Raw genomic sequence first — 21,909 nt, 5'->3', positions numbered from 1 at the left:
TGACCCCACCCTCTCTCCCCCAACCCCTCCCCTGCAGGGGCCACCAAGGACATGGGGAAAATGCTGGGGGGCGAGGAGGAGAAGGACCCAGACGCGCAGAAGAAGGAGGAGGAGCGGCAGGAGGCACTGCGGCAGCAGGAGGAGGAGCGCAAGGCCAAGCACGCGCGCATGGAGGCCGAGCGCGAGAAGGTCCGGCAGCAGATCCGGGACAAGGTCAGACCACCCTCCCGCCCACCTGGAGTGCAGGGACACAGGGCCAGTGGGTCCCCAGACCCGGGCCTCGGGCTCCCCTGAACCCCAGCTCTGACCTTAGACCTAGCTCTCTCTGAGCCCCCCTCTTCTGGGTGCCACAGGAACGCCCCCTCGGGGATCAGCGGGGACCCCCTGAAACAAAGCACACAGAGGTGCTCCCTAACGCTTGCTGCTGCTGGCCTGTGGTCTCCCACCCAGAACCCTGGGGACCAAATAAGTTCAGAATCCAGAATTTGGGGATTTCGGAAAAGGACCAGGGTGCCCTGAGCACCGGCTACTCTTAGGTGGCACTCTCAGCGGGTTTGCGGCTGCCACCCTGTACCAAACAGGTCAATCAATACGCATGTGGCATTGGCACTGCAATAAATCAAGGCTGTAAGGAGCCTTCCATCAGCCAAAGGCAAGTTTCGTCACCAGAATTCAGGTCCAAACACATGGAAGAACTTTCAGATTTCAGATCTTAGGGGATATCAAAAGGGCAGAGAACTTGTTACGAGCAGGTATCGACTTTAAAGGAAACCCCAGGCACTGCCTCGGTGTTGCTGGGGACAGTCACAGTTCTTCAAGAAGATGTCCTCGTCCCCATCCTATAGGTGAGAGGGCTGAGGCTGAGGGGGCCCTCCTGAGCTGCCCCAGATGAGTCTGCATGACCAGCCCTCTCCTTGCCCCGTTCATGCTCATGTCCCACCCCCGCCCAATCCCCCGCCCCCCCCAGTACGGGCTGAAGAAGAAGGAAGAGAAGGAGGCCGAGGAGAAGGCAGCCCTGGAGCAGCCCTGCGAGGGCAGCCTGACGCGGCCCAAGAAGGCCATCCCGGCAGGCTGCGGCGAGGAGGAGGAGGAGGAAGAGGAGAGCATCCTGGACACGGTGCTCAAATACCTGCCCGGGCCGCTGCAGGACATGTTCAAGAAGTAACCAGACCTCCCGCCCGTCCCCACGCCACTCGTTCCTTTATTTTTTTTTTTTAGTTCTTTCTCTCTCTCTCTCTCTCTTTTTTATTCAGTTAAGTCTCAGTTCTGATGGGAAAACCTCAGTTGGCCCCTGTCCCCTGTCCCTGGCCGGGGGCTCGTCCTCTCAGCACGCCCTCACACTCCCTCCATCCCGGAGTACCCAGCCCCCACCTCGCACCCGAGTTGCTTGCGAAAAGAGAAGACAGCTTCTCCCCCCAGCAGGGGGCACTGTATCCAGCGCAGCAGGCCCTGGGGGCCCTCCAGGAGCCTGAGGTCTGTGCTAGTGTGGCAACCCCCATACATTCCTTCACGCGCCCCACTGCCAGGAGGACCACTGTCCCCAGCCAGCCAAAGTAATGATACATTCCAGCCCTGCCCAGCATGCTGACCTTTGGCCTCTGATCCCCAGGGGTCCTCCGGGTCAGGGCAGGGGCGCTGGGTGGCCTGGCTCTGAGGAAGGGAGTCAGGACCCTGCGAGGGCCCAGCCTGAGAGACCCCTCCTGTTCTGGGAAGGAGGCCGAGGCCCTTCTCCTTCCTCCCCGGTGACACAGCCCAGGAGCACCCTCCAGCCCCCACCAGACAGGGGTAGCCCCTGCCAAGCCAGTCCCTCCAAATGGATCCTCTTTGGACTTTAACTCATCTCTGGAGGGGCCTGAAGTAGGGCTGCTCCTTGTTCCCCGCACCGCCCACTTAGGTCCTGGGGCCCCACTGCCAGTCTGGGCCCAGCCTGCCCAGCCAAGGGGCTGTCCAGGCCCCCAGAAAACACTTGGAGCCATTGGGCAGCAATGGCCCATGCCATGGGACCCCCCCATTGGTGCAGCCACGCTGCCCCCATTCCTATCCACCCCCCTTCCTCACCTTGTCCTGTCCATGTGCTTCCAGGACCCCATGGTCCCCTGGAGGACCCTTCCTGGCTAAAGCCCCAAGCCTTTGGGGGGAAGCCAGTCCCCACTTGACAGAAAGCATCTGTCCATTCATGTCATCGGCCAAGAACAAACTCTCCTCTGGGATGTGTGAGGCTGGTGATTGTCTCTCCTACCCCGAATCACCACGGCCTCTTGCTCGCTTACTTGAGTAAGACCCGGATGGCCATGGAGCCATGAGGGGGAAGTGTGTGTCCATGTGGGCGTGGGTATGTATGGCAGAGGCTGCATCACAGTTATGTGTCCAGAGACTGTACATATAGGTGTACATACTCTAGCCATGTTAGAGTATGCATGTGTCTTGAGATTGTGTTTGTGTGTTAGTCATCATCCCTGTGTTAGAGACTGTGTTTGCTGGGCAGCCTGTGTGTGTGTGTGTGTGTGTGTGTTGGAGGTGGTGTGTATGAGTTGAGATTGTGCCACATGTGTGTGCTAGCCATCTCATACATGTGGGAGAGCTTGCATGTGTTCGCTTGTATTTGCATGGGTTTTCAAAATGGCATGTGTGTCAGGGGTGATGGGTCTGTGTTAGAGGTTGTGGAAAGGTGTGCCTGAGAGTTGTCAGACGCGCCAAGACTGCTGTGTGTATTTATGCGGCTCTGAAAAGGCAGCGGTGTGCACAGCGTGGTCTTGGGGAGCAGGAATATGGGTAAGAGGCCCCTCTCGGCCCCAAAACCGCTGGTCACAAGCAGCCACATCCAACAGGAGACCTTGTCCTTGGCCTAGAATCCTCCCGCCCTTGGAGGGCTCCTGTCTGAGGGCTCAGCAGTCCGCTGGGACCAACTCAGGCAGAGCCCCAAGAAGCCATGCTGGGCCCCAGCCAGGGCCTACCCCCAAAGCAGGGGCCAGGGAAGGGGCGACTTGCCTGCCCCTGATGCCCTGCCCCATTGGCCCCAGTTTGCATTCTGCAGGTTTTCCATTTTAGTGGACTTACGCTTTTATTTCAGAGAGAGACATGTGTCTTCTCTGTCCGTTTCCAATAGTTAAAGCCATATCAGTTAGACTGCAATACTTTAAAGACGAGACAAAACAATCCATATGTTTAGGGAACCAGAAAAGTCCCCTGGTCTGTCCCTTCTCTGGGGAGCAGGGCCTCAAGAGCCCCACTGCCTGGACTTGCCCTTCTCCCCCACCCCCGCCCCTTCCCCTGTGCCCCGGTGTCCTGCCCCCCACGGGGCCTATGTCTGTGTCTGTGCCTGCGTCTGTGATGGGGAGCCACCTTGCACCCCTGTTGTCTGCTTGTCTGTTCATGTCTGTTATCCTGGGCAGAATGGTCATCCTCCAGAGCCTTGGGGTCCCGGAGCAGAGACAGGCAGGGCCCGGTCCAGGAGCCCCAGGCCTACCCAGACCCTGTGTGTGAGCCCCACCGGACACGGTGGATCCCCGGTGTTAGGAAGGCCTCCCCCTCGACAGGGGCCCAAAGGCTCTGAAGGTGGGGCCGAGGCACAGAGCAGCTGGATGAACAGCAGAGACTGAGGCCTCGGCAGCTTCAGATACGCGGGGGCACCCAGCCATACTAGACATCCCAGGCGGGTCTGAGGGCCCCTGACCCTCAGAGGGCGTCCCTGGTGCTCTCCGAAAGCCCCCTGTGTCCTCGGGGCTGTTTCCCCCCGCAGGAAAGCGCCCTCCAGGATGGCTGGCGTAGTCTGGCGTACTCCCCAGACTCTCCAGACTCCACAGCCTGCTCCAAGCAGCAGGGCTGGAGGGCTTCCTGGAGGCAGGAGCAGGGGGCGGATTTCAGCCTGGGGCACACCTGGCTCTAACCACTGCCAGGTGATCACTCTCAGGTGCAGGGGAACGTGAGGACTGTCACTCCTGACCCAGACCTGCCTCTGGAGAGCGGCCGATGTGCAGCGCGCTCACGGGGTTGGGGGGGGCGGGGGACAACACGTGGGGGTCGGACTCCACAGGGCAGGGATAGTCACGTGACGTGCCGGGGGCAGGGGGTGTGTGTGGCCTGCTAGATGGGAGGGGGATGAGTTTGTCACATATGAATGGGACAGTGTGCATGTGACACGCTAGGGAGGCAGGGCACGGAGGGAGAGGCCCCTGAATCGGCACACACCCGACATACATGGGAGGCATCCCCCGGCCAGGGAAATAGGAGGAGCAGTCCTTGTCAACGGTGAGAACAGGGTGAAATGCAAGGGCGCGCGCTGCCCACGGTGGGTACGTGTCTTGCCAAGGAAGGCCACTGCCGTGCTGTGCGCCTGGAAGGCCACTACCCGAGGGAAGGGACCGGGCCCCTCTGGACCAGCCACACTGGGCACTTGAGACAGGCGAGGACGCCTCCACGAGGAGCTCCTGCTGGGGGGTCCTTACCAGCAGAGCTCCGTGTGGTCTCCTCCGAAAGCAAGCAGGAAGTCAAGAGACCCTCCCAGGGGTGTGTGTGTGTGTGTGTAGACAGAAAGGAAAGGAAGAAGAGAGGAAGGAAGGAAGGAAGGGAGAGAGGGAGGGAGGAAAGGGAGAGAGAAAGAGGAAGGAAAAGGGGAGAGAGAGGCAGAGAACAGACGTATTTCAGCCCAGGGCCAGCATGTGGCAGAGACGCCGCCCCGAAGGCCGGTGGCTAGAGTGTGAGGAGACGGGCCACCAGTCTGAGAGCCCCCAGCACCCAGCTGGCAGGGCTGCTGACCCCCACCACCCAACTGCTCCACCCTTCTAGGGCCCCGCGGGCCCTTGACTGCACAGGGGGTCTGGGCCCAGCTGGCTCAGATGAGGGGACATCTCCCAGGCCTGAGGACAAGCCTCCCGCCGCGTGTCCCCTGCTCCCCTCTCTGTAACCCTTCGTGGGGCAGAGACGGGAGGTGCTCGTGCTGGCCCTGGGGTGCGGGTGGGGGTCCCGGAGAGACCCGGGCGAGGATGACCATCCTGCTCACGCGGGGGTATCCTTTCTCCACATCTGTGCCGTGTCCTTGTTGCTCTGCTTCCTTTAAACGTGTCAGTGCCTGGGGGAGGGGAGGGGCACCCCTCATGCCCCCCTGAACCTGACCAAAAGCCATGGCTGTCGCTCCCCCTTTGTATGACGCAGACGCTAACATGTACCAACCCAACCGTGACAACAAAGACCTTGTGCAGCAGCCCTCGCTCTGTCTGTCCTCTTCTGTCCGTCCGAACCGCCCGCCGGGGCCGCTCGGGTGCCCGCCGCCGTGAGGGGGCCGCAGCACACCCCAGTGCAACCCTTGCTCCTGGCCGCGCCACTGCGGAAATGACCCCAGAAGTCAACCAGGACCGCGGGCAGGGCTGGCCCCCCAGATTCGGGGCCGCGCACCTCCCGCCCTTCAAAGCCACTGCGCAGCCTCGGGAGCTGGTGGCCCGGCCTAGTCACAACACTGCACGCCCCACCTCTGGCCACCCCAGGCTCCTTGGGTGTGCCGTCTGGCCCAGAGCCAAGTCACACGGGGGGGGGGGGGGCAAGGTCTGTCACTGGTCATCCCACCGGCGTTGAGGGAGTCCCCGCTCCGCCAGCAGCAGGAGCGGGGACACAGAAAGCACACCGCTCAACGCTGTTCCTGGACACACACTCCCAGGCCTTGCTGTGGACTCAGGGCCGGGCCAGACCCCTCCCCGCCCTCGGCCGCCCTCCACCGCCACCCTGCCTTAGGCAAGGCCTTACCTTCTCTGCGCCTGGCTGGGCGCCTCCCAACCCCCCACACTGGTCTCCCAGCTCTTCCCGTGGCCCCAGGTGAGGACACCGAGCAGCAGGTCCCCTGGACCCTGAGTCGGGGGAGCTCCGTGTGCCAGGGGAGGAGTCACCCTGAGGAGAAGGCAGGCACCCCATCCCGGGCAGAGAGGCGCTGGCGTGAACCAGGGCCCACAGGAGGCAAAAGTGGCCTGGCACGAGTGAGGAAGGGGGGACCACCGCGGGGGACTCCGTGAGTGGTGGTGAAGAGCCGAGAGCCCGGGATGTCAGCCGGGTGCCGGCAGATGGGGCGCGACCTCCCCTGCGGGCACTGGGGGGCCAGTGAAGGAGCTGGGGCAGACGTGGGACGCGGTCAGAGGTGCGAACTGGACGTGAGCTGCTTGCCCAGGGGTAAGCGGGTGCGAGGTCAGGGCTGGAGACGGCGAGGCCTCGCCTCGGGCAGCGGCAGCGGGACGGGGAGAAGGAGGCGGACTCGAGGGGCACGGGAGGGCGCACTGGCAGGGCCTGAGGACTGGGTGCGGGGGACAGTAACGGGGGGTCAAGGCCAAAGCCTGTGTGTCCGCCTTGGTGGCCCCATTCTCCGAGATCTGGAACAACGGGGGGAGGCAGCTCTGGAGGAAAACAACAAGCTGGGTGTGGGGCCCCTGGGGGGAGAGCAGCGGGCAGTCTGCTCTTGCACCGGGGTGGGGGGGGGACGACAGGAGAAGCACAAACCGCACTTTGTCTGGCCAACGGCCTCCCGCCCCCAAGAAGCAGACAGGGATCGAAGCACAGGAAATCGAGAAGCCTGGGATGGGGAAGGGGTTCCAAGGCAAACCCATCGTCCCGTGCAACCCAGGACCCCTCCTGCGCCATCTCTGGTAGACACACTCCCCGCCTGCAGTCCCCACAGTGTGGGTGGGTGGGGGGGCTCTCTGGAGTCCGACAGGCCCTTGCTCTCTCCCACACCGAAAGCTAACAGGAGGCGGGGGGTTAATGAAGTCTCCTCCAGTATCCCTTTAATTGACTGCAAAACCCCACTTCCAGACCACTCACTTAGCACTTGTAATTAATTGGAGCTTTCTGCTTGATCTGAGAGATGATTTGATACCCCCCGAGGACAATGTTTCCTCAGCTGGGATCCTCCGGCCTCTCTGCGGGTGCCGGGTGCCGTCCCGGGCGTGAAGCAGCCCCAGCCCTCCCTTCCTCTCCGTGAGAGCGCTGGCCCGGCGCCCCCCGCTGCGCGCACGGAGGTGGCACAGGTTCAGTGGGTGGGGCCGGAACTGGTGGCACCCTCTGCTTGAACTCCAGGCCCAGGGCACCCGTCCCATCCTGGGCCTGGCCCAGGGGTCTCTACTCTCAGCCACGTTACCTCCCTCATGTCCTTGTCGTGGGAGGCACTGGGCACGACCCTGTCTACACGAGGGTCAGGACAGCCCACCTTAAAGCTCAGGGAGGGGTGGGTACAGGGGCGAGGAGGGAGGGCAAGGGAACCTCTGCTTCCTAAGCCCCTGCTGCATGCCATCCAGAGGGCTGGCTGCCTTAAAAGCGCTGCCTCTGCTCATCTGTGAGGTCAGGGTTGTGCCCATTTCGCACATGAGAACACTGAGGCTCAGAAGCAGAGGTGCACCATGGGAATGAACATAGGATGTGGCTTTCTAACAAACTGGGCTGTGACTCCAGATTCTGTCTGGTCTTAGGCAGATGATACACCTGCTTGGAGCCTTGATTTCCTTATCTTTCTAAACAAACAAACAAACACCAGTGAGTGTGATAATGCCTAGCTCCACCACCGCCACCAGAGATGGTGAGGAAAATCAATAAAATTAGGCCTGTAGACACCCTAGCCCAGGGCCTGGCACACAGCAGCTGCTTAAAAAACGACAGCCCCCACCGTGGAATGCTGCGATTACTACGGCGAGGCTGGTGAAGACAAGTAAGGTCAGCAGAGGAAAGGCAGAAGATGTGAAGCGGATAAGGAGAGGAATTCAGTTCCATGAAAACCGCCAGGTCACCCAAACAGGACCTCAGGAAGCTCGGATTTGAAACCAGCCCCGCCTCGGGTCTTTCCGCCGCCCTGTGGGAGGCAGGGGTCCCACGTGAGAAGGCGGACAGAGGGGGCTGTCTCCCAGGAAACTCCCATCAGTGCAAAAGAGCCTCAGGAATATGTATTAGTCATGTCAGTGCCTCAGAAATTACCCCAATACTCAGCGGCTGAAACCACTAGCGCTTTATTTTCCTCCGTTTCCGAGGGTCAGGAATTCTGGAGTGGCTGGGCTGGGGGGTTCTGGCCTGGGGTGCCTCGTGAGGTTGCAGTCAAGGTGTCAGCTGGGGCCTCCATCTCATCAGAAGGCTCGTCCGGGGCTGGAGGACCCACCTCCGTGACGGCATGGTCACGTCGCTGGCACGCCTGTTCTGGCTGGTGGCAGGACACTCCCTTCCGAGGACGGCTTCTCCGGAGGGCTGGAGCGTCCCCATGGTATGGCAGCCCACCTCCCCCAGATGAGTGACCCAAGAGAGCAGGGTGGAAGCCGCAGCGCCCTTCATGACTCAGCCTCGGAAGTCACACGCCATCACTCCTGCGGTGTTCTGTTGGCCGCACAGCCCAGCGCTGAGGTGGGGGGACACTCCGGCGGGCATGCGCGCCGGCAGGGAAGCTCCCTGGGCAGTGGGGACTGTCTCGGAGGCCACCGACCCTCACCATGCGTAGCTCAGCCCACCTGCAGCTCTCTGTCCTGCCCCGGTCAGCAAACGCTCCTCCACTCGTCCGTCCACGCAGCAAACGTTTCCCCGTTCCTTTCTGTCTTCAGCGAGCCCGTCCCCAGGGGCCGCCCCGCGGTCAGCACTGGCTGAGCACTGCCCCTCAGACCCGAGCCGGGCACGCTCACAGGGGCTCGGAGTCCAGGCACGCGCACCAGCACCCCACAGAGCACCGTGAGCACACACCTGGATTTTCTCCAGACAGACCCGGTCCCAGGACAGACTTGTTACGTTGAAGCCACTTGACCCTGAGCACATTATTTTACCGCTCAGGGCCTCCATACAGAGATAATAACACCTGCACTGCCCAGTTATTGCGGCAAACGTATCCAAGTGCCCAGAGCATAGCAAATTCTTAAGAAGTGAGGGGTACCAGTATTAACGTGACTGCTCTAAGTAAACAGAGACTGCACTTGCACACCCGGACGGCAGCCGCACCCGGGCCTCCCCGCCCCTCGGGAGGAGGCTGAGCGCCCGGACCCCACGGCTGCCACTTCCCCCCGCAGGCCCAGCAGGGCCCGGCCGTGGCTCTGACAGCCCAAGGCTCCCTGGCTGCCAGCCCTAATCAGCAGCTCCAGCCGAGACCTCAAATTGATTTGCCATCATTTAGCTGGGAAGCAAGAGCTCTTCTTGACTCGCGGCCAAAATCTATTCTGTAAGAGCAAAGTAATCGCCTCCTCGGCGGGTGTCCGGAGAGGGTGATAGAGACCTGGGACAAAGAGTCTCCATCCACCACCCGGACGGCAGCCTCGCCGCGGCCCGCCCCTCGCCGGCTCCCTCCTCCCGCGCGCGTGGGCTGCTGCGTGTGTGGGCTGCTGCGTGGGTCCTCGCCAGGCGGCTGGTGCCCCGTGCCTCATGCGGTCTAATGGAGCGAGTGGCTCTCAGAAGACTTTGCAGCAAATGAAATACCTGGGAATCTTTTAAAGATTCTGATGCCTGGCTCGGGCCCCCGGACATTCTGATCCGGGTGCTTAGGGCTGCACCCTGGGTGACCGGGCTCTCACAAGCTCTCTGGGCGGTTCAGATGGGCAGCGAGTCGGGGAGCTGCTAGTCTTGGGCCCACCCGGGGCACACACCTCCGCGGGAGGTGTTCAGTCACCCGAGGACTGTTTACTGAGCACCTACAACATGCCGGTTCTAAGAGTCGGAGATCCCACAGAGAACGAGATCATTGCCTTCGAGAAGCTGACACCCGCGTCAGAGGAGGCAGACAGGAAACAAAAGAATACGTAAAATATTTAATATGTTAGATGAGAATGAGCGCCTCAGAAGTCACATGTGGCCGGAGTCGCTTTCAGATGACACCCTCGTCCTGCGTCCACCAGCTGCTAGCATCTGCCCTGTCTGCTGCTGACCAGCGTCTGACCCCCACCCCGGGCCCAGACGGGGTCTTCACCTCGGCCACACGGTGACAGCAGCTCACACCATGACCCCGCCCTGGCCACACGCTAAGCACTGGCCCCAGGCACGGTCAGGCTTCACCCGATGGCACCCTGAGTCTTGACAGTCCCTGGCCACTTGCTCAGGCCCCAAACTGCCCCACGAACCCAGCACTTTGTATGGAAAATGAAGGCTCCCGGTCCCACGGCAGACCCCAAACTCGGCCGTACTCCCCACAGCCTCCCCTGCAGAACACCCACCGCGGTTTTTCTGCGAGTGTCTAGAGGCACGAGAACACAGATGGGCGGAACAGATGGGGCCGGCCTCCAAGTGGCGAGGCTGTGGATGCCGGGAAGTCCCCTGGAGGGCAGCCCCCTCGCCCCCTCAACTAACAGCCAGGCCCAGAGGAGGCAGTAAGTCCCCTTCTCAAGGTCACACGGCAAGTCAGCGGCGGCAGACACAGAATCAGAACTTGGGTCTGCTTTCCATCCAGTGCTCCTCCGCTAGGGGAGCGCCACCCACCTGGTGACACAGCCCCCGGAATGTCCTCTGGGAGCCCACTTTTCCCTGTTCCCTCGCCGCAGTTTAGCTGCTACCCTACCCGCTCGGCACCCAGTGCTCCCTGGCCCCCAGCCCTGTCCACACTCTGCTGTCAGCCCAGTGAGACTGAGCCCAGTCAGGTTTCGGAGTCCAGAACTGAACTGCGGGAGAATAAATTTGCGTTCGGCCACTAAGCCTGTGGCCATTGGTGACAGCGGCAACAGGGAACTCACTCACACCTCAGAGACCCTGGTGCTGGCATCTGAGAGCTCGGCCGAGGCGCCGTCTCTTCCTGCAGCCCTGGTTGAGCCCTCGCCACACGCCTGACCTTGGGCTGGATGCCGGTAACAGCAAGACCAACCAGACCCCCAGCCCCGGCCCTCCTGGCCCCCACAGCCCGCTGGGGCAGGGGACAAATCTGCTGTCAACTCCGATGGAGACTGCCACGTGCCACAATGTGGAAGGGCGTGGGGTGCTGCAAGAGCCCACAGGAGAGACACCTAGGCCTGGGGGAGACAGGGAGAGGGGGCATGTTCGGAAGGCATTGCCTAGAGGGGTCACCACTAAGCCTACTCGCAGGCTGACTGGGATTTATAAATACAACCAAAGGCGGGGCAAAGCATCGCAGGGAGAGGGAACAGCACGAGCAGAGGCTCGGAGCATGAGCAAACGTGGCACGCCGTGGGAACTGGAGTGCGCCAAGGTTGTAGAAGACGCGGATGCAGAGACGGCAGCAGGGGCAGACCTTGCGGGGCCCCGAGCGCCGGACACAGAGCCCACGCTTCACCCGCAGGCGCTGGGGAGCCACTGAGAGTTTTACGCAGTGGAGAGACATGCTCGGGCGGCACGGAGGGCCAACTGGAGGCTCAGGGACCAGCGTGGGCGCTTCGGGAGAGACCATGGCAAGTGTGTGCGTGAGGGCACGGCAGTGGGGAAGGGAGAGGAAGGAGACACTGGAGGGTGAGTGAAGAGGAACGGGCTGGGTGTGGCCGGCCCAGGGTGAGTCAGGGCAGGGCCGGAGTGGGAATGGCCTGGGCCAGCGGGCAGAGTGGGGCCCTTCCCCGACATGGGGCGCCGTGGAGGAAAGCTGGTTGAGGGGTGAGTGCCGAGACGGGGGATCTGGGGGGCCTGGGAACATTCCAGGAGGAGCTGCTCAGCAGAGAGTCTGAGCTGGAGGCAGGATGAGAACCATCACTGATGGATGAGATTCAAGGCCCTATGGGCCAACAGCCCAAATCACTGGTGGGAGGGGTAAGAGGCCTGGGAACTGGTCACTTCTCAGATTTCTCTCTGCACCAGAAAAGGGAAAATGACGTGGCCTGCAGTACGGGAGCAGGAAGACACCTCAAGGCTGCAGATAGAACTGTCAGGACTCTCACAGACAGACAGACAGACAGACAGACAGGACAGGGAGTGAGAGCCCAGTGGACACCATAACCCCCAGCCCAGTCACCGCACCCCCAAGGAGCCCCAGGGTGGGTGCACCCCCCAGGGACCTGGGGACCCGGTCTGCGGTTCACCCATCTTCCTGCCGGCACCCGAGCGTGCCCGGTTCACCGGCCCTGCGGCAGGGCAGAGGCTTGCACCACGGTGACGGGTTCGGGACCTGACACTGTCCCCCCCCAGTCTCTGCGCTCCCCTCACGTAGTGAGGAGAGGGGTCCCTGGTGCAGACAGAGGCAGAGCCGAGCCCACCCCGCCCCCACCGCTCCCACCGTTGTTTTCTTCCCTCGCCCCACCCCCCACCGGGCTCACCGCTCCTGGGAGCGTTTAATGACTGGCTGCCCAGTCCCCTGGGGACAGGCTAATGAAGCTGCTTCCTCGGGGCCTGGGCTCCAGTTACCCTGGAAACACCGGTTTGTCTATACAAAGGGTCAGAAGATGCCATGGGGACAGGAAGCCCCTCGCTGGATCCCACTAGGCTGGTGCTGTTCCTCCCGGGTGGGTACTAATTGATAAAACCCTTTTCCTCCTTTTGCTTAACCCACTGCACATCCCTGGGGGCCTTATCGGGGACTCAGTGGTTGGGCCCGCAACTCAGGGAAGCTCAGATTCTCCCATCACACCTGCTCACTCCGTCCTGCAATCAGGAAAGGATGCGGAGGAGTTAGCAGGCTGCCCACCCCGTCCGCAGGGCTGACCGTGACCATGCCGGCACAGCTCCTCTACCGTCAGGGGCCATGGCGCAGGCCGGATGCCCTGCCCCGAAGGGCTCCGCGAGGTCTTTCGGGCCCACTCAGCTTTCTCCGGGTCAGACAGACCCACGGACAGGTCTGTCTCCACAGACCAAGCGGCGGCCTCCTCTGGGGTCCCGAGGAACACCTGCCGAGTTTGCCTGCCGGCTGTCTGCTCTGACTCTGGGCGCGGGACCCGGGATTAGCGGGGAGCACCGCCCCCCCTCACTCTCAGCCCCTGTGGTTGAGCCAGGGTCCCTTAAATTACAAGCTACAGCTGGCTCCTTGGCACGTCAAGCTCCTTGTGACAGGGAAACAGTGGGCAGTAAGAAGAGTCACCATCCTGGTCATCAGGAGGAGGTCACACCTGGGGACAGAGGAGAATATGGTGACACCTAGGTGATCCCCTCGGGTGTCTCCTGGAACTCCCTTGCCCAATTTTGATGGTGAACGGACAAGTGCAGCCGCCATGGCCTGAAAAGGACACGGTGACCAGGACGGATCTGTGGGGAGCCGGGTGGGGGAGGCCCAGGAGGGTTGGCCGCAGCCCTGAGTCCGTTCCAAGCTCCCTCTAAGAGGAGCCTCCCCCAGCAGTGGCCCAAGGGGTGGACTGCAGTGGGCACTCCTAGAGGAGGAAAGGACTTACGACCTCAGTGGCTGAGCTGTCGGCCGCTCACGCCCCCACTGCCAGCACGTCCTGCAGTCAATGGACGACAACGTGGGGGCTGATGTCCAGCCCCGAAGGGCTAGCTGAGCTCCCACGGAGTCAGCAGTGTAGCTCGGCTTCCCTTCTGCCCAGCCCTGCATCTGTCCCCTCCCTTTTAAAGACACTGGTCTCAGGAGCACCTCCCAGTAACTCCCTGCGTCCTGCATCCAGAGGCTGGCCCATCCGCTGCGCTTGGGTGCAGAGGGAGGCCACAAACCCACTGCCACTCTGCACCAAAGCCCGTGCCCTCCTCTCAATCACAGAGCCCCCTGTTCCTGGAAACCCACGAAGTCAGCACGTGCGGGACCCGGGAGGGGAAACACAGAGCAGGGGTCCTGATGGAATTCAGAGCAGCCAGATTTGGGCTCCATGCGAGAAATGCCCGTCCAATTTCCTAGGCCGCTCCATGGTGACTGGGGACACGGCTGAGTCCCCACTCACAGCGTGGGGGCGGGGCCGATGTCCAGCCTCAGTTCCCCCAGCTCCATGATGGGACCAGCGAGGATGCACCTGCGAACCGCGTGCAGCTCCCAGGCTTGCACGGTTGCAGGCTCCTGGCACGCAGACTCCGCTCCACGAGTGCGGCCATTCCTCAGGAGCCGTGCGTTCGGTTAGCCCGGCTGCTGATGCAACAGGGATTCACAGCGGCAACTGGCCTGTGAGGGGAGGAGGAGGGGGCTGGAACATCTCGTTTTGACAAATGGCTTTTGTTTACCCACGACTGGCAAACACACACTCCACCGACGTGCGGCGAATCACCTAAAAATAACAGCGCATGTGCTCCCTCTGAGGCCTGATCCTTGCTAACGAGCACCGCGGCCGTGGGGCGCCGGGGGCGGCTGGGGAGGTTCTGCGCTCCTCTCCCTGCCCCTCCCAGCCCTGCAAGAGCCACCCAAAGGCTCTGGACACCCATCTTCCTGCTCCCAGCCTGCCACCCATGCCCATCAGGCCCACCCACAAGCCCACCCTCTCCTCTGTGGCCCCCACCCTGAACCCCAGCTGCTGTGCTGGGTCAGAACTCCCCACTTCTCGCCCAGGCTGGCACCCCAGTCTCCTCACTACCCACCAGACCCCAACGTCTCCCTTGCCCTGCCCCAGGGGACCCCTCTGACACACAGATCTGACCTTGGCACTCCTGTTTAGAACTCTCCATGGCTTCCAGTCCTCCAGGTCGCACCACCTCACTTGCACACCACCTAGGCCTCACCATCCATGCTCAGCCCCTCCTGGTGCCCTGAACACGCCCCGAACGCTCGAGCCTCCAGGCCCTTGCAGGTGCCTGGAGCAGGGCCATTTCCATCTACACGCGGCCTGGGTGGTCTCAGATGGCACGTGGCTTTCAGTGACATCTATGCTGGTGACAGACAAGTGGAGGCTTCTCCCAGAACCCCAGGCCCATGTTCCAGCCACGTCCTCAACTTTAACGTCAACACAGAGCCGCCCCCAGGAAACCCATGTGGCACACTGTGGTGACCCCTCCTGTGTCTCTGCTCAAAGGGTACCTGTCACCTGCTTTGTCTTTCTCCAGAGCAATTACCACCCCCACCAGAGAGTCACCTCCTTGAAGGCAGAGATTTTTGTCACAGCCACATCCCCACAATGAGAACAGCGCCTGGCACACACATAAGTACTCAATATTTCTGTAACAAATTATGTCCCCACGGTCCTGCCCCCTGGTCACCTGGCAACTCCTAGACCACAGGGAAAGCTCCATGCCCTGTCCTCTCCAAGGCTCTCCTGATGACAAATGTCCTCCAGACAGAGGATGTCACTCCTCACCAGAGCTGCCTGGGGCAGGGAACCCACTGCCACTGCATAACCCAGGCTGCCCTGGGGGCCGCCACTCCGCAGCACCAAAGGGCTGCAGGCGCGTTGGCCGCAACTGTCTAAGTTAAAAAATAAAAGTGACAGAGATAAGCAATGGGTCAATGAGGACAGTGAGACAGTGGATTTGAAATCAGAGTATCTGGGGCGTGGGGGGGGGGGGCGGGGGATTCCAGGCTGCAGAGCCCCTGGAACCAACGGCCCTCCGTGCCCTGTAGGATAGCCAGTCTCTCCCCTCCCTGGTCTCCCCACCGAGGCTAGGAGCCCCTCCACGGTGGGAATCGTGTCCCTGTCACCCGTGCATGCCCAGGGCCCGGTGCATGCGGCATGTGGGAGGAGCTCAGCGATGTGTGAGTGAAGACGGAACAGCACAGGGAGCCGGCAGGAGTACTTCTACGGCTCCCTGTAAGGACCGGTTTGGGTCCCGTTGTCCCCACGGGCGGTATTCCTGTCTAGCACTGCCAGGAAAAGAACAACGATGAGATGGGAAAGGAGAAGACACTGGGCCGTCGCCTCCCTCTGGGTCACATTCCACAAAGCGAGTCACATCAGCGATCTTAGCACCGCCCCCCCCCCCAATGGCAGCGGCTACTACCCCCCGTCGGGATGAAGAGGTGAAGACCCAGAGATGCGGCAGTTTGGTGAAGGCCGCTCCACCAGCGGCGACTGAAGGCGCAGGGCTGGGACCCGGCGACCACCCAGCACTGCCTCTCTGACCGGCCCAAGGTCACGATGACCCATGGCCGGAAGGGGAAGGGTGTTCTGGTCCCTGGGTTCTTCCTTCACAGGCCACAGAGGCCTCCTGAGCGGGGAGGAGGAAGAGGCAGGCAGCACACGACGGCAGACGCTGCCCCGGTCAGAGCTGCTCCTCTCTGCGCACCACGGCGCATCCCGGGGGCAGGGCCTGGCTCCCCCCACGCCTGCCCTGTTCCCTCTCAGCCTCTTATCGCAGTCCTGTCGTCCACAGCGGCCCGGAGCCAGCCCAGAGCCTGCCCGGAATCACCGCATTTGTCTCCACAGTGTTGGGATATTAATGGCATTCTGCACTAATGAGTTGGGCCCACTTGGTCCCAGCTGGAGCCTTGATGTCTGCTGATTAATTGGCGCAGAGCTCTGGGAGGGAGGCGAGGGGAGGGAAGGGGGAGAAGGGAGAGGAAGGGGGAGAAGGAAGAGGAAGGGGGGAGAAGAGCAGATCCCGAGTAGACCCGGGAGTCCTCCGCTCACCAGCGCCTTCTGCCTCTCTATAAGCCTTCGGCCAGTTACAGGGCAGAAACTCGCAGGCCACCGCATCCTCGGCTGCCCACTGTCCCTGGCTGGGGGGAGTGAGACGTGCGGACACCGCCCAGCGTGCGCGGGGGAGGGCTGGAGGGGAGCGCAGGCCAGGAACTGGAAAACCTGGCTTTGCCTCATCTCAGCCCTGCCCCGGGGGTGCCCGGGCAAGCCACGGGCCTCCCTTGAAATGGAGCCTCGTGTTCATCATCTACAGAATGGGAACAAAAGTCCCGCTAGGGCACAGACAGTTTAAAGCTCTCAGATCTGACAACCTGAGTTCCAGTTCTGACCCTTCCATGTATGGGCTGTGTGGCCTTGGGCAAGCCGCTTAGCCTCATCTGCAAAACGGGACAGGCAGCCGCCCCTGCCGGGGCTGCAGTGGGGACTGGATGAGCTAATGCAGTGCAGTGCAGTCTCCGCCTGGCACCCTGCACGATCCAGCACCCCACGACTGCTAGCTCCCGGCTCCACGTCCGGCCGTCGTGTCCACCGGATCAACAGGTTAAGTAAGCACAGCCTGTGGCTCTAGTCAGTGGAATACCAAACAGCTACCAAAAAGCACGCGCAGGAGACGGGGTGGCACAGGAAAGGCCCGCGGTAAAACACCTCTGCACCCCACCTGTTCCAGGCAAGCACATCCCCATTTTACAGAAGGAGAAGCCACACCTCAGAGGAGGGGCTCAGTGTGCCCCCCCCCCCGCACGGAGCAGGGGAGCCGCGCTGGGAGCTCAGTGCAAGGAAGACCTGCGCCCGAGGGCAGACCCCGGCCTCTTCGCCACGATGCCCGCACATCCCATTTTAAAACCTGGTTTATTGGAGTCGCGGGCCTTCGGGCATTTCAGTCCCATGTCTGTCCACGTGATCACAATGGGTTTTTGTTTTTTTTTTGCCCTAGATAATCATTTTTTAAGACGGATGATAATCCCTGTCCCGTGCTCCCCACCTGCTGAGGCACCTATCCAAGAAGCTGCTGGCTGTGTGCGGGCTTTGGAGACGAGAAAGGGCTGAGCCCACGGAGCCATGGTCAGTGCCGCTGCAGGGCCTGGGGGGCTTGGCTTAATGTCACTCATTCGTTCATTCACTCATTCATTCACAGAACCTAAAGGTTTATGCTCTAGGCTTAGGAGGCACAGCAGTGAACGAAAGAGATGACGTCCCTGCCTTCTTGGAGCTGGCATCCCTGTAGAGAGACCGGCGATAGACAGATACAAACAAAGCAGGACAAGGGGACTGGGAAACGAGGGTCTTCTGTCCACGGTGTCGTGGAAGGTCTCTCTGGTCAGGTGACCCGGGAGGCTGAGATTTAACGGAGTCAGGAGACACGTCATGACATCCAAGAGGAGGGCATTCTGGACTGAGGACACGGCAAGGGCAAAGGCCCTGGGGCTGAAGTGCATGCACGTTTGGGGCTCCAGAAAGGGAGGAGAGAGAGACAGGAAAGGGGATGCAGTGGGGGCAGCCGATGATGTAGGGTGTTATAGGCCCTGGTAAGAACTAGCAAATTGTTCCTGGCTGGCGTAGCTCAGTGGATTGAGCGAGGGCTGCGAACCACAGCATCACAGGTTCGATTCCCAGTGAGAGCACATGCCTGGGTTGTGGGCCATAGCCCCCAGCAATCGCACATTGATGCTTCTCTCTCTCTCTTTCTCCCTCCCTTTCCTCTCTATAAATAAAATCTTTAAAAAAAAAAACTTCTGAATTTATACTATTCAACTAATTTCCTCATCTATGGTATTATTTGCATTTCCTTTACCTTCCAACAATTCCCAATTTCTGATCGGATAAAACCGAACTCACCGGCACAGCATCGGAGGCCTGTCAGAGCCCTGCCCCTGCCCACGCCCCTCGAGCCACTCCCTGCTGCACCCTCTCCATCCCCCACCCGACCGGTGCCTCTGCCCGCGCCGCTCTGCTGCCTGGCTTCACTCAAGCTGACACTTGACAAATATTTGGCAAGCGCCCACGAGAGGCCAGGCCTTATGGGAGACGCTGGGGAAGCAGCGGGGCACAAAGCCGCCTCCGCCCTGCCCCTCCAGGGTCTGGCAGGGAAGACAGACATTAACCAGGGCAGTGTGGGGCAACGGGGAGGTGACTCCCGTGAGCTGTGCGGCCACAGCCAGCAGCACGCAGGGCACCGACCCGCTCGGGCGGCAGGGGGCCAGGGAGACCCAAGAATGAGCAGGAGTCAGCAGGGGACAGAGGTGGGGGAAAGGACTCCCCCGCCCCACCGCCCACAGTCCACAGTGCATAGGAAGGTTGCAAGGGGAGACAAGCAGGGGCTGGTCTCACAGGGCCCTGGGGACACGAGTCAGGACTCTATACTGAGGCCCACGCAGGGCTTTGCTGCCAAGGAGGCACCCCCGACTCTCCACCTGGCACACCCTTTGCTGCCCCAGCTTCCCCCCGGGCATCTGAGCCGGGCCAGGAATGAAGCTCAGCAAACAGGCAGCGCCTGCCGGGCTCGGCTCTGGGTAAACAGGACTCTGCCCGGCACCTGCGGCCTCCGCTCAGCCTGCAGCTGCACGAGGATAAATATTTGCCTGCAGACTCATCTTGCCTAATGAGTGTTTGGGGGTCTGCCATGCAGGCCTAGTCCAAGGGGAGCCAGGAGGTAGGGGGCCAGCCCTGGGGCACCCCAGTGCCTCATTCCCTGGGGGGCAGGACCCAGACTCGGAAGACCCTGGGCCGGGGCACCCCTGAAGGTCTTCATCAGCTTCACTGGGCTCCCGGGAGGCCTGGTGCCCGGACCCAAGGACACGGAGAGCGTGACCACAGGAAGGGCGGTCCCCCTGCATCTGGCCTGAGCAGCAGCCGGTGCCCTGCAGCCCTCTCACTCACTCCCCCTCCCGTCCCCCCGAGTACCAGGAACCCCGGCCAGGGGCACACGCATCCTCCGTCAGGGGGCTGGCAACCGGAGGGGACGGGAAAGCAGCCCGGCTCCCCTCTCTGCCTGCACGTTGTTAGACATTCGAATGAGTGGGCGAAACTGGCAGGTAGTGTGTGTTCCCGATTCTAAAAGCCCAACTGCAAAGCACAGTTACTCAGCTGAATGTGCAAGTCCCCTGACCCTCTCTGGCCCCACTTTCCCGCGGAACCTCATGTTAACCCTGAGACTCCCTTCCCGTCTCCGCACACACCGCAGTGTGCCACACGTTTGTGTCTCACGTCCTGCTCTCCCCTGCCGCTGTGGTACAGCCGGGACACCTTTCCACGCCCACGCAGCCAGGGCCACCTCGTTCTCCCTAGCAGCTGAAATGCATCCCACAGCGGGGAGGTGCGGTGACTCATCTAAATGGCCCCTTTTGCATGGGCACAGGTTTCCAGTTTTTGCTATTTCAGAGGATACTGTACTGCACGGTCTTTTGCTTGTGTCTTTGCATATTTATTGGGAGTTCATCAGCAGAATAAATTTCAAGCGGGGGGCCAGGGGGCTTGTGCGTGTTCACATTTAACAGGCATTGCCCGAGGACCCTGCAGAAAGGCCGTGCCCTGTCTCCGTCCTGCCGCCAGCTCATGGAAGTGCCCGTCTCCCCATCCCCCGGTGTCAGACCACCTTTAGCTCCGGGACAAACTCCTGGGTGAAAAGCTATGATCTCATTTTCACTTGTATTTTTTTTAATTTTTAATGAGGTTGGACAGCTTTCAGGTGTGTGTTTTCCATCTGTATTTCTTTTTTTTCTGTGAACTGCCTCTTCGTACACTTCGTACACGTTGTTTGTAGGAGTGTTCTTTCTTTGTTTCATTTCAACAGTATTTTAGCACCTACTCCGCGGCGGATGCTGTGTTTGCCTTGCATAACAGGATGAAGTGTGCCCACACCCCCGCGGGCACCGCAGGCAACAAAGAGTCCCTGCCTGGGGCACCTCCAAGACCAGGGAGTCAGTCACCAGGACGAGAGTCTGGTGACACTTGAAGCACCTGATTGTAAACAGACTGGGTCTCCATCTCCTGCTCAGTAAGACGGAAAATCACCGTAATTCCTGTCAGCTAAAAGAAAAACACACACACACAGACTCACAAAACAGTTTAAGTCAGAGTCATTTCAGGTGCAAGTGACGGAAAATCAAACTGGCATAAACAAAAAAAAAAATCGTGTTGGCTCAGGCGACTAGACGCTCAGGCTCCGGGCACGGCTGCATCCCGGTGCTCGGGCAACGTCGTCAAGCACCGCCCGTCTCCAGCCTTCGGCTCTGCTCTGCCCTGCATCAGCGTCAGTCTGGACCTAGATGAACTCAGGCGACCCTCTGCAGCTCGGGGCTCACATCCTACTGGCTCAGCAGCCCAGGAAGAGTGACTGCTTTCCAGGAGCTCCAGGAAAAAGAAAACGAAAAACAGGGATTAGTTTTCACTGCTCAGGTTGGGTCATCTTTCCATCACCAGTCTAACCACTGAGGCCTGAGCAACAGCCTACACAGGTGAGTTAGGCCCGGGGGTAAAAGATGGGAATGAGTCGTGCATCGCGAGTACGGCCTCAGTACGAGGATGGGAAACTTCAACCGCCATTATGAAAAAAAAAAAAAAAAAGGCTACAATTGCAGCTGCCCATACACTGCATTCCAGCTTTGCCTCGTCTGTGTGACCCCAGACAAGTCACAGCTCCTCTCTGGCCCTTCTGCTCTTTACCTGTAAGACCTGGACACTCAACTTGATTCCTGATTTCAGTACCTTTTATAGCAGCACAACTTCCTACTTTTCCCTAAATAATACAGGGAGTCCAGCATAGAAGAGAGAAAAGCCGTGTTTTACTGGACATTCTGTTAGTCCCATGTTAGTCGGGACAGATCAGGATGTGCCGCACTGATAAAAAACCCCAGCATCTCGGGGGCTTCACACACACAAGTCTGTTTCTGGCTCGCGTCACACTTCCGTACAAGTCAGGCGGCTCTTCTTGGCAGAGCTCTAGCCCCGCCCCCACCAGTGACTGGCCCTCCTCCCACCATCTCACGCACCCACTTCTGCCCGCACCCCACCGGCCCTCAGTATCATCACACGCCGCAGTTCAAATGTAAGGGCCTCAGGAAAAGGTAAGCTCCCTCCACCGGGAAAAGGAAAAGGACGCAAGTTTTGGTCCCTCTGCCACCAGTTCTGTAACATTTACTTATCGCAAGGTCAATCGCTGAGAAGTCACAATGAGGCTGTTTGAATGGATCAAAGAGAATAGGAAGTCAGATATTATGGGTAATATATGCAGTCCTGTTTCAGTCTCAGCACTGACTGACTTTTTACAGCCCTATCCTTTCTAAAACTGTAAATATCAAGAAAGTCCCAGGCTGCAAGGAATCGGAGATGGAAATGCTGGTGGTATTTAAAAGCTTGCTCTGCAACTTCAGTCTTCTCTTCAATTATACAACCAGAGACGGGGGAAGAAAATCCAGGGCCCGGCCCACACGCGGCCGAGGCAGCGAGCAGACGAGAAGCCGTGCGGCCTCTCTCCTCTCTCCAGAATGCCCGTACTTCGTCTGCACACGTGTCTGAGGGCTCCGCTGGTGCTGATGGAACGAGGTGACCACTG

At 60.5% G+C, this 21,909-nt stretch overlaps 1 protein-coding gene across 3 annotated transcripts in view; it reads left to right on the top strand.

Moving 5' to 3' along the window:
- Positions 1–20,054, top strand: part of CPLX2 (complexin 2) — an 83,484-nt gene extending 63,430 nt beyond the window's left edge. For 2 of the 3 annotated variants that reach the window (XM_045828588.1, XM_045828581.1), the window contains exons 3-4: positions 38–213; positions 968–5,203. In XM_045828588.1, the coding sequence (XP_045684544.1) occupies positions 38–213; positions 968–1,165 (374 nt within the window). In that variant the 3' untranslated portion in view covers positions 1,166–5,203. Of the gene's footprint in view, positions 1–37; positions 214–967; positions 5,204–20,043 lie in introns of those variants that run through there. The other variant, XR_006784471.1, reaches the window with a different exon arrangement.
- Positions 20,055–21,909: the final 1,855 nt, after the last annotated feature.

The sequence above is a fragment of the Phyllostomus hastatus genome, unplaced genomic scaffold (genome assembly GCF_019186645.2).
Source record: "Phyllostomus hastatus isolate PE091 unplaced genomic scaffold, TTU_PhHast_1.1 phas_contig_150, whole genome shotgun sequence".
NCBI classification, from domain to species: domain Eukaryota; kingdom Metazoa; phylum Chordata; class Mammalia; order Chiroptera; family Phyllostomidae; genus Phyllostomus; species Phyllostomus hastatus.
Note: the sequence above shows the minus strand (reverse complement) of the source record. Positions and strands in the feature narration are given on the sequence as shown.